General features: G+C 38.3%; 1 protein-coding gene across 13 annotated transcripts in view; it reads left to right on the plus strand.

Moving 5' to 3' along the window:
• The first annotated feature begins 406 nt into the window (after positions 1-406).
• CACNA2D1 (calcium voltage-gated channel auxiliary subunit alpha2delta 1) overlaps positions 407-15,592 on the plus strand; it is a 453,733-nt gene continuing 438,547 nt past the window's right edge. For all 13 annotated transcript variants that reach the window (XR_004899638.1, XM_036010681.1, XM_028525346.2 and 10 more), the window contains exon 1: positions 407-828. Coding sequence is in view for 12 of the 13 variants with exons in the window: in XM_036010681.1 (XP_035866574.1) it covers positions 734-828 (95 nt within the window). In the remaining variant the exon portion in view is untranslated. The remainder of the gene's footprint in view (positions 829-15,592) is intronic.

Below are 15,592 nucleotides of genomic sequence, written 5' to 3' on the forward strand. Positions count from 1 at the left end.
AAGTATTGGGCTGGAGCCTCTGCAGCCTGATGCCCGCTGGGCGGCTGGCTGTCCCCCGGGAGCCCGCGGGGCTGGGTCCGCTCCTCCTCCGGGCGGAGGAGCCAGCGGGCGCCGACTTTAAGAGTTCCTTTCTGCCTTGTAAGGAGGGCTGCTCCCGGCCCGTCCCCGCCCGATTGCTCTGACGCCCAGCCCTCCCGCTGCCCACCCCCAGCCACCTCCCTCTGACTTGCCGGGAGAAGCCAGACGGAGCCTCTCGCTGCCACAAGTCTCTCCGCCTGCCGCCCCCCCTTTCCTACATCCACCCCCACACCCCTCCCAAGAGCCGCCACCCCTCCGCCCCCGCCTCCGCCCCCGCCTCCACCTCCTTCTCCTCGGCAATCAGGGGAATAAATCAGGGGAGAAACAGAGAGGGGGGAAGAGAGAGAAGATAGTGAGAGTGCGCGGGCACTGGAAAGCTCGCCCAGGTCGGTTTCCAAAGTCGCCCTTGATGGCGGCAGAGGCGCGGCAGCCTCGGCGCTGAGCAGCCGACACGCGCCGGAGGGTCCGCCCGCCGCCGCCCCTTCCCCGCGCCGCGTCTCGCCCCCGCCCCAGCCCGGTCTGCGCCCCGGCCGGGCGCGCCGGCCCTCCGGACGTCTGCGGCCCGGACGGGAGTGCTCCTTCTCCTCCCGCGGTTTCCAGCCCCGTTCCCTTCCCCGGCTGGGGAGGGAGGCGGGATTGATCTTCGATCGCGAAGATGGCTGCTGGCTGCCTGCTGGCCTTGACTCTGACACTTTTCCAGTCTTTGCTGATCCGCCCCTCGTCTGAGGAGCCGTTCCCTTCGGCCATCACGTAAGTCGCCGGGCGAGGCAGGGCTGGGAGCGCGGGCGAGGCTGCCGCTGGAGCTGGTGGGCTCCGGAGCCGGTCCCCGAACCGCGGGGCTTTCCTGCCCGTGGGGGGTGGGGACTGGGCCGGGCTCGGATCCGGAGAGGCCGCGCGGGAGGTGCGCGCGGCTCGCCGCGGGAAAGGGCTCCCGACCGGCGAGTCCGCGGGGCCGGCCGCCCCGGCCGCGCGCTCCCCGGGAACGTCTGCCGACGGCTCGCCGTGCCTGGACCCGTCTCCTGAAGGAATCTTGGACGTAAAGAGTTGATAGGTACTGAGGCAAAGAAAGTTTCCCGCCAGTTAGCCGCTCTCAGCAAACCTACTCTAATAAAAAGTTGTGTTTTGGTCGGGTATGTTACAAATAGGTAATTTCAGGCTTGTCAGTGTATCCTGGACTTGTGCCGCACTTGGCCTCTGGGATGCTCTCTAATTCCTGGAGTGTCCAGACTCGTTTAGATCCCAGTTTTCTGGGCGCACTTGACAGCCTTTCTGATAGGAAGTGTCCCCACTCCCCGTGGCAGAGTACCGTCCACCCAGGGGTCTCACAGGGACGGGGACCACGCTGTCCAACCGCCCTAACCTTTCATTTGGAGCATCTACGGGCTGGAAGACACGCGGTTCCTGTTCTTGGAATGAACAGAACCCATTTTTTGAGGGAGGGACTGAGCGTTACCAGAGTGTCCCGCAATTTCTTTTATTTTTAACATTTCTAAAATAACTTAAAAAAAAAAAAAAACCTCGCTGCTATTCTGGAAATAGAGTGTTTAAAGGTAGCCGTGTAATCACACGGCAGGAAGGGAATGAAAAATAATTCTCTCCTCTCTTAGGCTGGAAAAAAAGATTCAAAGTCGGTGGCACATAAAAATACATACATATTTTTAAGTGCGCTGAATAGCCTATCAGGCATTCTGGGAAAGCATTTATTTTAGTTCTTGAAGCTGCTTTAAAGCTTCTGAGAGTAGGTACTGTTAAGTGGATGAGTCACTTTAATGCATTTTACATAACAAAAACAAAGCCCAAGGTAGCCTTCCCGGTATTTAGGATGTTGGGAATTATTTACTGTCCTCTTGTTGACCGAGTGCTGAACACTGGAGATTTTGGAGGATGCTAACAGTGAATCTTTACCAGTCGAAACCCCGAAGCTATTATTTAAGATTCAGCTTGAAGCATTTTTTACATTAGGTGTCAGTGCAAGTATCTGACGGATGCAAACCCAGAGAAGGAAAGTATCTAATATTTTCGTCATTGATTTACAGTCATGTTTCTTTTTAGATAATTTTCCATAAAAATGATTGCAGATCCTTTTTTGTTAAGAAGCAAAGGGAAAATGCCATCTGTAGCTCTTCATTTAATTGGCAGCATGTTCCAAGCAGATTATTTTGAAACATGAGAAAAGTAAGAATTACCCTAAAGATGCTTCAAAATTCTGTACCCTTATTAAAAAATTATACTCTTATTTATTTTTTATTTATTTTTAACTTGGCCTATACAGCAGGACCTGAAATGGCTCACTTGCATTTTGTGTCAAATAAAGAAGTGGCTCTTTAAAAAGGAGTCCGTGTGTTTAGTTTACACAGTTTTAAAGCCTTATTTTTAACTGACAATTTATCAATACTTCTGTCATTTGTGGGAATGCATCATCACACCTTTGGGGGAAACTATGACTTTAAACTCCAACAAAATACCATCTTTTATTCCTGAACATACCATGGTAAAAATCATGATTTTAAGGACAGCTGCAACAAATGATTTTCTAAAACTAAAGTAACTCATTTTTTATGGTCAGATATTTACTAGAGACAAGAAAGGAAATAAATAGTGGGCAAAAATAGGAATTAGGAAACCACAGTTTCTGTTTTTTGAAAGAATTTGAAATTTATTTTTTAACAATGGGAATGTAATGTCTTCAAATTATATGGAACATTCATGAAATAAAAGCTTAACAAGAGGTTTTGTATCTCTAAGCCAGCCTCCTATAGATAATATTAACAATATTTTTTGTAAGGCTCCTGCATCTTCATTTATTTATTTGTAAAGTTAGTAACAGCATCTTCTGAGGAGAGGGAAAATGATAGTTGACATCTGTACTTCATGTTAGATTTCTGAATAAATTTTATAAAATCTTTAAAAATGAAGCATTATTTTCAGCAAGATGTGATGCCATTTGCTTTTCTTGAAAGACAGTAATTCACGTGGAGTGTTGAGATTATCAGGATAAATCTCAAATTTGGAGGGAAAATACCGGGTTTATAAAACTGTACAAAGATTATATATAGCATTTACTAAAGGCACATTATTGTGCTTCTATGTATAAATTTCTCTGGAAGTCATTAGTAAATTCTTTTGTGTTTTGACAATTTTACTTTTCAGAGGAAAGGTAATGTAAGAAGTTTTGATTATCAGAAGAGGATTCCATCAGCACACTATAAAATTATGCACTGACTGGAGTGGGACCGGAATTAGAGTTAGTAATTCCGTTTTTTTTTTTAAAGAGTGTTTATGATACTAAGGGCTGAAGTTTTATTATAATAAAACAAAAATATATCATTCTTAATATCTTTAATTTTCTACTCTCTCTTTTCTGATACATTCTCGTAGCATATACTTCTGGATGAAAGTAGTAGTTAAAGTGTTCTAAGTGTTAATACTAAAATAATGGGTTCCTTCAGACAAAGGAATTGATACAGTGCTTTGCTAGGTTGGGTTTTTCTTGAAGAAATGACTGTCTCAATAAAGTGTGAAACATAAATATGCCGTATGGTAGCAACCACCTAATGCATATTGGTATATATGTAAATGAAAAATACATAATTTTCATGTTATAGTATACACATTTGTTATATTGGTAGTTTAAAATATATTTTCAAAAATGGAGCTCTCACTTGTTCTAGAAATAATTTCTTGACGCACATGTGAAAACATTTCTATTTTAAAACTTAGGATAATATGTATGCTAGCCAGTATTGTAATGTTAATTTAAACCTGTCTCTCTTAATTGTAGAATCCATTTACAAATCCAATTTTTTTTAAACATTGTGGTTATAACTACTCTTCATGTTAAACTTCTGTCAGTCATATCAAAATGCCACTTAATCAGGTATAATTGGCTGGAAGAACATTGATATATGGATAACACTGGTATAACCAGATAAATATATTTGTAAGAATATACATGAAATAAACATAACATCTTAAAAATGAATAGTACTTGGGTTTTAAGTGTTTTAGATATATATTTATCTATTATCAGACAAATTTTAATTTAAAGGTTGAAGAAAAGAATATTTTTTTATGTCATTGGAATGGATGTGACATTGGATTGGACATCTTTTCTGTGTGTTAGATGTGACATAATCATTCTCACTTGGGCTTAGCAATTACTATTCACATACTATGTGTACAAACATGTGTCTTATGATAAAATATGAGATAAACTATTAAATATAAAACGATACCTCAAAACTATGAACATTAATATATCATTATATCAGATCTTTAATTGGTTCTCATCAGCTTAAGAACATGACATTTATTATTCCACAGGTGCATGTTTAATATATGCAACAGTAGATATATTTTTCCACATAAGTAGTCATGTGATATAAAATTTATTAATGTTTGTGCATGGGTATACATGTTGCTCTGTGGATTGGAATTTGAATGAGCATTAGGCCAATGGATATGGATATAAACCAAAAATAAATTTTAGAAATATACAAAATTCTGAGCTGATTATGGGTTATAACAAGTAGATAAAATGTGCCTTTATTTTTATGGCTTTACTAATTTAAATTTACTAAATACCTATAAAACAAGAACTTAAAGCAAGTTGTTTACCTTGAAAAAAGATAAAACATTTACTACTGTTTCTTCCAAGAAGCTTGCTGTATAGACACCTTTCTGTTGTTTCTCCAGTGTTGATAGAAATAGCACAATGAAACACTCTCCCTTACAGGGTTTACACATGGTAAGGTTTTGCAAAAATATAAATGACATGTGCAAATTATGTATTCAAATTTAGTATTTATATTTAGAGGTATATATTCATAAGAAAAAATAAAACATTTGGGAATTCTAAAATAACTTTAAAATGGTACACATAATAAACTCTGTTATCTGATGTGTTCTTTGGAGTGTCATTACACAAAGCACATACACAGAAGGTTCTTTTCTTTTCCCTAATTTTCAGTATACAAGTGTATTTCCAAGTAAGTAGTCTGTTCTTCTGAACTTACATCTTGTTTTCTTTCATGTGTGTTCAGACTGTTTTAAACTAGAGATTTAAATGGTTAAAGTAAAATATATTTTAGGCAGATTGCCAATTTGTTGATTTCCTTCACTGTCTTACATATATGGACATAATCAGTTCTAGCATTAACATGCTTAAATAGAATTTTGAAAAAAAAATCAGAATTTGTTTCAGTGTTTTTAAGAAGTAACATTTTACTGCTATGAAAGTGACAGCCTTTCATCATTTGTAACAAAAGAGCTGTCTGTTGTAGTATTTCAAAAAGCGTGTAAGCGGCTTACTGTGGGGCAAGTACTCTACTGTATTTCATCCACTGCACCTTCACTTAAGGCCATTGGTGTGCACCAGACACCGTATCACACTGTGTCAGCCAGTCCTTTTCATGGACTGTCTGCGTAGTACAACTGTTCCTGAGCCTTTCACACGGTTGCTTTCCAGTAAACTTAGAGCTTCACTGGGCTAGGCAACCATGTAGCTAACATGATTCATTTTTTTTCTCCTGTGTGCACAAGAAGAGGAGCATAACCAGTTGTGTCATATTGTTTACAGAGTTGAAAGAAAAGAGGGTATTGATTAAAATTGTCAGTTGAGGGAAAAACAATAGCATTTTGTGAAAAGTACTGTATTTAAAATCTTTTCTTTGAGGATCAAAATATTAATATTGCATAATTAAATTGTCTACTTTATATTTTTATAATATTCTATTTAATAATTTATGTGTGTGCAAATATACACAGGGTGGGGCAAAAGTAGGTTCACAGTTGTTCATATGGAGACTAATACAATAAGTAATAAATAATAATACAAGAATAAACAGTTCTGCATACTCAAAACTGTAAAACTAGTTTTGCATCCCCCTATACTGCATATGTATGTGTGTGCACACATATATTTTTAAAAACTTCAAGTGGTTTCTCAGAGTAGAAAAGACCCTCAGTAAGGTAAGTTTATTGACACATGCTCATGCTTTAAGATCCCTGCCAATCCACAACTGATTTTAGGGATTAAATGCCATTCAAAATATTTTTATAACACTAGCATTTAGAATAGCTTGTAAAGAAAATCAAATGAAGTATTGTTTACGAAAACAACTTGAATATGCTCAGGTCATATAGTGATGGGTTATTAACATAATTGATGATTAACAATACAAGTGGGATTCCAAAGACAGTTTTGCCATATTTTAAACAAGTTAAGTATGAGAAAAACTATTGCACATGGAATATTGGGTACCTTTTAAAAGGTCTTTGCAAGCTAAGCAATTTTATTTCTGCTGCTTAGATATAGGATACTTTGAAATTTGTAAGAATATTTGGCATTGTGACATTTTTGGAATGAAAGATAAATGTACCCACTGTTTTAACATTTTATTTGTAAAATATAAACTTCTAGGTTTCTTTTCCTTGTAGGCATTCATATTTTGTACTATTTTAATACATGTGAATAAACTACTATTAGCAATCTAAAAAATGAGTCAAATGATTATTGCTCCTTTAAAATTTGCCATTTATACAGATTCTAACAATATTATAAACAAGGAAAAGATTGACATTGTGGCCTCAACAAACTGGTGCACTTTTACAGTTAATTTCAATAATTCAGAATCCGGCTGTTATATATGAAGCAATATTTAAAGTTCTATTTGAATATGAATGCGGGGTATTTCTGGCTAAATGTTATTTTAACATTTGCTTCTACTGATTTTTTTTTTACCATATGCTTCTGCTGGAATAAAAAAATTAGGATATATTTTAAATTCTATATTATGTACGAGGAAACTACTCAAGCTAGAAATGATGGTAATGGAAAATAATGTTGTTGCCCATTTTAAATGCTTTAGATTTAGGGATAATCTTATTGGCAATTTGAAGTTCTTTTTTCTGAGTAATTAAAAATTTATTGTAATGGTCTCCTGCCTAATTATGAATTCTTTCAGTTAAATAACTAATTGCTAGTTCTCTCTTTCTTATGCACACATATTTAATATTAATTATAATGTATTATTTGCATATAATATTAGGTCAAATGGAGAAATTTTGGTTTGTTTTCTTCCAAGCAACCTGAAACCAGACCTCAGTTCCAGATCCTCCTCGCTGGATTCTTCTCTCCCTGTTTTAGGGTCCTTCCTTTCACCACTGGACATTTCTCTCTATGGGAAATTGTTGATGTATGTTGGGGCACAAATAGGTCTGTAATACATAACCAAAACTTCAACCAACATTGTCAAATAACAAAACTGACATTTGCTCACATACTGGGGAATAATTAGGGAAAAGAGGAGGGAAATAATAAAATCATTCTCTGTATAAGGTGCCTACTGTCAGACTAGGTAAAGGGATGGGTAGATGTTAATGGTGGTTAATGGTGTCTTATTCTGAGGATTCAAGGAAGACTGGCTCAGTAAAATAAATGGGCTTAAGTAAACTGGGAAAATCTCTTGTTTTAAAACAGTGATCAAGAAGTGTTGTGATAAAAATATTATGAGGGATGATGCATGTGTAAGTGGGGCAAAGGGACCCTTGGGTTACAAAATTAAAGATGCTAAAGGTGGGAGTGGGTTATTTTAAAATCCTGTCTCCCCATTTCTCATGTGAGCTTGGTTATCCTGGAAATGCTGTTTACTGAACATAATATTCATTTTTAGATATTCAAATACTAATATATGGAAATTCACTTTAGAAACCAAAGACAATAAAATTGTCTAGATCTCAAGAAAAACAAACATTTTATTTAAAATTTTTTAAAAAGATTGTATTTATTTTTAGAGAGGGGAAGGGAGGAAGAAAGAGAGGGAGAGAAGCATTAATGTGTGGTTGCCTCTCAAGTGGCCCCCACTGGGGACCTGGCCCACAACCCAGGCATGTGTTCTGACTGGGAATCGAACCAGTGTCCCCTTGGCTTACAGGCTGGTGCTCAATCCACTGAGCCACACCAGCCAGGGCAAACATTTTATTTTTAATAAAGCCCTGGGATAGTGGTTTATGGGACAAGAAGTGTTGATATAACATTTTCTTAAAAGCTGAAGTACTAATAATCAAAAAAGAAATTCTGTTAGTAAATTTTTTCCATTACATGGGGTCTGGCACAAATAATGTCCCTGTTTTATTACAAAATTATAAGCCTGAAATTCTGTAACATAACAATATCACACTCCAGCATACTGTATGACATTTTAGGTGAAATGTTCAAATTAAAACTCTAAATTATTACACCCATATTATTACCCTACCAACCACACTCAAGCAAGCCTGCCTTCTGCTGGACCCTGTATTACAAGAAATGGAAAAAACTTGCAGGTATGTAGGCTTCTATAGACTCTTGTGAAGATTAAAGTAGACCTCAAAGTACACAATACATCATATCTAAAAGAATAATTTTAACTTATGCTGTCTCTTTTAATATTTCCTGCTTTTTATATTTTAACATCACATGCAATTTAATTCAATGATTAATGCAATTATTATTATTCAGTACAATTTACAAAGTGCACTGAACTACATTCTGAGAATCCAAACTGAAGAAGACAGTCGCAAAGGAAGACACTCACAATTCCAAGCTGACCATGAAGCAATAGGAACAGTCAAAACATGACCAAGTAAAAGCACGTAGTGTGCTGAGGAAATGTGGTCTGTCCCATGTTAGGCCTGGGGCTCCTGGGTGGAAAGAGATGTTGATGTGACTGGATCATTGGTTCGAGTCCAAATTATAAAATTGTTGCACCAGTGCCATCTTTCTACATGACCTGAAGGGAGACAGGCAGTGTTCACAGCACGGGACATTTGTGGTAGCCCAGCTCTGCATACTAAAATTTGGCCTTTATCTTAGGATTTTTAAATTAAAAAGAATTGTGGTTTAATCCAGCCAGAAGATGGATTAAAGACCAGTATTTGAGCAGAGGCAATGAGAGGAGCAGTTGGTGGAAAAACTGCAGCATTTCCCAGAGTGGGAGGTGGCCAAGGTCTAAAAGAGAACAGTGGTGGTGGGGAAGCAGGAATGAAATATGATGCAGGAGTAATGTGTCAGGTCCTGTGGGTTCTGGGATTAGGGGAATCAGGAGAGAAGAGCTAGAATCTAAGATCTCTAACGGGTAGAGCATGTTTCATTGAACTTTGTAGACTAGAGAAGACAGGAGAAGTACCAAGGTGGTGGTGGGAGTGAAGGTAATAGGCTCACTGTTGGACATTCTGAGTTAGCAGTGTTTCTGTAGATGATATTGGCCATTAGAAAACGTATCTGAAGGTACATTGGAGACAAATCCAGAGAGCATTCTTGGAAGGCAGAAAAAAGTTCATTCATTTATTTAGCAAATATTTGTTTAGTATCTGTCATGATACACACTGTGAGTTTGCAGAGAAGAAACTTGGTTTACAGTTTCATTTTGCAGAGAGATCAGAAAAGATGAGCCCTTTGAGGAAGTCACCAGGCCATTGAGAGTATGAGAGCACTTTCAGCCATGTGTTACTGACTGAAGCATGATTTCAGTGCTTTAGGAGTTGGTAGCAGCTAAGACTAATAAAGGTAGCAAGTGTAGATTGTCCTTTCAAGGAATTAAACAAGGTGAAGAAAAATAAAGGTATACTAAGCTTAGAGGAAGACAGTTTAAGAAATATGGCACTCTTTTGCTTTGTTAAAAATAGGAGTTATATTAGGCTGTTTGGGATTGCAAATAGTAGTAGTAGAGAACCACAGGACTATTGTGAACTAAAAAGGGAAATATTTTTCAGTTTAGTGGTGCTGAATGATCAATTACGAGAGTCAAGGTCAAGGATGTGCCAGCAACTGTAGAAAGGGGTGTGACTGCCACTGGGATCATCTCTTGCTCCAGCCTAGAGGTTTATTGTTTGTTTGACTCCTCGTTCTTCTCTTTTCCCTGCCAATTGGTTTTATCTGCTCTCCAGTGCTCCTGGTGTTGTATAGCTGTGAGGGTTTGTGCTCTCTCCATCAAAGCTTTGAACTAGTTTGAGACTAGAATTCTAGTCCAAACTGTAGCCTTCTAAAGAAATGTTGACAGCCACCATATGGTCCAGATGGCCTGCTACACATCATTTAATTGTGATCAGGAGATGGGATTTGGATAAAAGGCTCTGGTTGCCAGAGTTTGGGTCACTTCTCCATAGCCAGGTCCAGTCTCATTCCATTGCTACAGTCCAGTTGCTATTAGCCTGGGCAGAGGAAGAGGCAGTTCTTTGAAAATGGCTCCTGGGGTTGGGGAGGTGTAGTGACAACAAAGTAAGTGTTACCAGAGGGTAAGTTTGAGGACATCAGAGGAAGAACGAATGGCAGAGAGATGAAAGAGATGAGAGACTATGATTGGTGGGTGAGTGTTCTGACTGTCAGGTGAGGAGAGGATCAAGAAGAAAAACAATGTCTTACAAAATAGCTTGAAAGATGAGATAGCCTTGAGAATTAAAGCAGATGGTTAGAATATAGACTACATACTCTTTCAGTTTAGTGGAGATGTTTTTGGAGGAATGTTTCAAATTACAAATTCCATTCTCAAGCCAGAATGACATGATAGTTTCTCTTGGTGGTACTAAGAGTCTGGTTCACTACTCTATTCCCTTTAGACCCAGCAACATTTCGTCCTTTTTTCTTTATTTTTCTTTCACTTCTTTTTTTTTAAGAGTTGTTATTTTGAAGGTCCATGTAGTTTTGCAAAATGTTACTAGATTTAATAAGTCTATGTACTTATGGTAGAAAGAAATACCAATGAAAAAGAAACAACAAAAAGAGGAAATAGTTCCTGTTTTGGCAATTTATCACTATTTATTCATTTTTTGACGAATAGGGGAGGTCTACTCCCACACTGTATTCCCTCACCCTATGTTCATTTTTTAGCAAAAGGCAGAAATTTGAATTGGAACAGTTCCTTGTCAATCAAACAAAATGATAAATTTGATAAGATAAGAAACCACAAACAAATGGAATATTCCTGCAAAGCACGTTTCTGGTCAACCCTTAAAGTGGCATCTCAGGTCTCCTGAAGGTCTGGAAATTACTGCCAGCTGCCATCACAGCAGTTCCCCAGGCCTCCAAGACGACCGAATGAATGGTTAGGATTACAGATGCCAGCAGATCTATGAATCAATGTTGATCTCATTGGTACCAGTGCAGTGTGGAAAACTTACCCTTGTGGTTTGTGATAACAGATAAGAGTTAGGGTAGGCTTTGTATTTTCCCTTTTGTGACTTTGCTCTTTTTTCTCTCATAGCTATTCAGTTTACTTGAGCTAGTTTTGATGTCTCTCCCTGCAGAATGCATGGACACTATTACTTGTAATTTTCTTTACATATTATAATATTGCTTTCTGACAATTTGGAGCCTCTTCTTTATGCTAGGCACTGTAAATTAATACTCTGCATGTTTTTCTAACCCATCCAACTTTCACCTTAGTCCCCAAAGATAAGCATCATTATTATCCATGTTTTATAGATGACGGGAGTTAGAGTATGAAGAACTCTGAATTTTCTTAGGAGCAAAATTCGATCTCAAGCAGCTTAATTCTAGAGTCCTACACTTGCTGGATTTCACTACTGCTGTTGTACGGCAGGAGCTGTGATGCGTTAGCATCCATCATCTTACTGGTCCAGCTGTGGCTGGTTGATTGTCTCAGCAATGAGGTCCAGGGAAAAAGGAGAGAATGTAAAATAGAGCCAAAACAACTCTAAGTCTCAATTTCTCCATCTGCTGAATAAGGATAATATTAAGTTAATCCAGAATCTCAGTGTTACACTGCAAGGGTTCGATGAGAGGATGCATGTGGAACATTGAAGGGCTGTTTAATGGTCAGGCTTCATTATTTGTACCACATGTGATTTTTCTGCCTTCGAGAAATAACCAAGTTGATGAAACAACAAAGTGATATTAGATTATTATGCTAATATACCATTTGGGTCATGATGCAAACCTGAAATAAAGGGGGAAAGGAATGCAGATCAGGCCTTAAAAGTGTCTCTTTCTAAAGCTTGCATCTCCTTTAATCATAAAGAGGGATGCAGTGAAGTTGAGTGAGTGAAGTGTTTTGTCTCCAAGTTAGGGACACAACCTGTACCTGAAAAGAGACCACAAAGAAAACAGAACCATGAAGTTTTTGATACATTTTATCTTGACATTTCAGCCAACACCTGTTGTATAACTGTGCCACAGGAAGTTGAATCTACTTTTAAAAGTTATAATTTTGCCACTGACAACCTCTCATTGTCAAACAATAATGTGAGTTTTCTGCTTCAAGTCAGAATATTTGAAAGTTAATAAAGAGATATGCCCATGATGTTTAGAGAAATGATTCTAGACAACTCTCCAGATTGGGTTCACACAGAAGAGTAAAATTGAGACCAGTTGTATCTTCAGCAACCAACACAGAAGTCAGTAAAAATCTGCCAAGAGCATCCTGAAAAAGGCTAGTTTTCATTTGCCTCATCCAACTGATGATTAGTCACACTCATTTAACTCCACCCCTCCACTTTCCAATATAAACAGAGGTCAGCCTTTTACACACACTCTTCTCTTCTTGGTAGGAAAAAAAAAACACTTAACGTCTGCTGCACATTTTTAATCGATCTGTGGACATAAGAGAGATTTTGATGAAACTAGACATCAATACCATGACTAATGAGTACAACTTGATGATAACCATTGAAGCAGCACATTTGCAAGTGCCAGGAACCTGCCTTTTTGACATTTGCCACACAAAAGAATGTGTAAAATTTTTAGGATGTTTGTCACCTTAAAAATATCAGCCCTTCCTTTTCATGACATGCTATTAGAACTGACTTAAATTTGCATTTGTGAAAATGTTAAGAGGGACAAACTGATGAGCCATGGGAAGCCTCAGGAGGACCGGTACAGTTGGGGGTTATGCACATCCCTCTGAATTAAACATTTAAGCTTGGCTGTTTCGCAAAACATCTGAATTTCCTGTCAATGTACATGTAGAAGTCAGAATTAATTTTCCTGAGGTAAAATTTTATCGTGCATGTGTAACTCAGCTCCCAGGGGATTGATACACATCATGTCAAGGTCTGCCAATGAGTAATTGTTTAAAATTTATATCAATACTCAATGGTAATAAATAAACATGGGGGAGGGTAACTCATCACAGGGCCAACCATGCATGATAATTAGATGAGGTCCATTTGTCTCCTTAAGTTATCGGATGTGACACAACCTGTCTGTGTGGCATTGGAAAGCCAGCTGAGTCCCTGGGTGTAAATGACTGTGACAGAGGGGTGGTTTGAGGGTTGCAAGCCTTGGATTTGATTCTACCCCTTCTGGATTTTTATACAAGTGAAGTAGATTTGGCCCTTGGGATTCTGTCCTCATAATATGCATGCAGTTCTAAAACCTGGGGTCAACAGACTGCTCAGGGTCTATTTTTTTATTTCTTTTTTGTTTCCTTTACACTACCACCCTAACTGCAGGGTAACACATAAAATATGTGTGTGTATTATATAATGTTTATATATTATATAGTATTGTAATATAGTACATTACATGTTAATATAATACATAAACACAATTTGTATGAAATGAAAATATTATAAAACACTAATGAAATATGCACCTAGAGTCAGATGTGTTATATGTATGTAGGACACATTGAGAAGACATTATACAACTAAAAATGCTTTTTAGAATCCAGAAGAGCTGTCATACATATAAAGGGTTGCTAATTTTATTAGGAGTGACTGCACCATTAAAATCTTTGGGATAGGATATCTACTTGCTAATTATAGTTTTAATATTTTTGCCCATTTGGAGGCTTGTGATACTTTCTTTCACATTTTCCAAACCCCGCAGAAACATGCTGCTCTGTCCTGGAAGTTCCAAGGACTCAACGTAGGCAGTCTGGAATGGTGGGGGCAGTACTTGAATTCTAAAAAGTGATCACCTGTGGGATGGCAGCAGTCTTTCTAATCGGGTTTCCTCAGCTGAACCACAGAATGCAGATAATGATTTGAGTGACTCTTTATTTTAGCTCTCTGAAAAATGGTTCATGACTAGTACCATAGAGGAACATTTGATTCTTAAAAATGGATGCTTTTGAACATCAGGGCTAAATTCTCTTATGGAACTTCCCTGGTTGGTTAAAGTATGGATTCAAAGCTCAGCTTTACAAATTATTAGCTGGGTAATTTGAGCAAGTGTGCCACTGATGAAACCATATAAGGCTTTTGCTAGAATTAATGTTAATTCATGTAAAGCACTGGAGCATAGGAAGCACTGGAGAAATGCTGGGCCCGGCACAAATAACGCCCATTTTTACTACAAAATCTTTTTTTAAGATTTTATTTATTTATTTTTAGAGAGGGAAGGGAGGGAAAAAGAGAGAGAGAGAGAAACATCAATGTGTGGTTGCTGGGGGTCATGGCCTGCAACCCAGGCATGTACCCTGACTGGGAATAGAACCCGCGACACTTTGGTTCACAGCCTGCGCTCAATCCAGCTACACCAGCCAGGGCTACTACAAAATCTTTTGTTACAAACCCATAAGCATGTAATTATGTAACATAATATCACACTCAAGAACACCATATGACATTTTAGGTGAAATGTTCAAATTAAAATTATAAATTATCACACCCGTATTATTGCCCTACCAACCACACTCAAACAGGCTTTTCTTCCGTCAGGCCTTGTATAATTTGACTGGAGGCAGGAGAATTTAGTGGAGTCAAGTGATTTGAGTTCCTGTTTGTCTTTGCCACAAACTAGATAGGGAAACAGCCTGAGAGGAAGAATTCCTGACTTTAGCACCTCCTAATTGCTTGTAATTTAGCATCTAATTGCTCAACACTCAACTATTTCCTAACAACGTAGTCTTCAGTGTCCCATACTTGCCACTCACATGCCCTTTGAGCATCACTAGATCTTTCTTGGAGCACTCATCCTCCCTCATTTGTGATTTTGCTTTCCATGGTTGCAAAGATCTGAGGTCAGCTGCAGTCCAAAAGGGTAAAATGGGAAATTTCAGCACTAAACGATTCATAACTTTTCAATTGAGTGCCTTTCTGAGCAACGTGATGAAATCCCACAGTGTTCCACTCCATCCCACTTAGGATTTGAATCACTCCTTTGTCCAGCATATCCACTTAGTACGTCCAGGTAAATGCGGTATTTTGAGAGAGACCACATTCACACACTGTATTTTTGGACCATAAGATGCACCTAGGTTTTAGAGGAGGAAAATACGAAAAAAATTTTGAAACAAAATTTCAAAATTTCATGTGGTAAAATATTTGATAACATAAATAACATAATATTTCACCAATGTAAATGTGAACAGAACTCAACAGCAGCACTAACAACCATTATTCCTGTCAAATTGGGGGCGGGGGTGCGTCTTATAGTCTAAAAATATGTAACTTTCATCACAGTGTATTGAATATTCTTATAATTGGTCTATTTCATTATTAGTTATTGTTGATCTCTTACTGTGCCTAATTTGTGTTAGATGTTTTCATAGGAATGCATGTATAAGGAAAA

The sequence above is a fragment of the Phyllostomus discolor genome, chromosome 10 (assembly GCF_004126475.2).
Source record: "Phyllostomus discolor isolate MPI-MPIP mPhyDis1 chromosome 10, mPhyDis1.pri.v3, whole genome shotgun sequence".
Lineage (NCBI taxonomy): Eukaryota > Metazoa > Chordata > Mammalia > Chiroptera > Phyllostomidae > Phyllostomus > Phyllostomus discolor.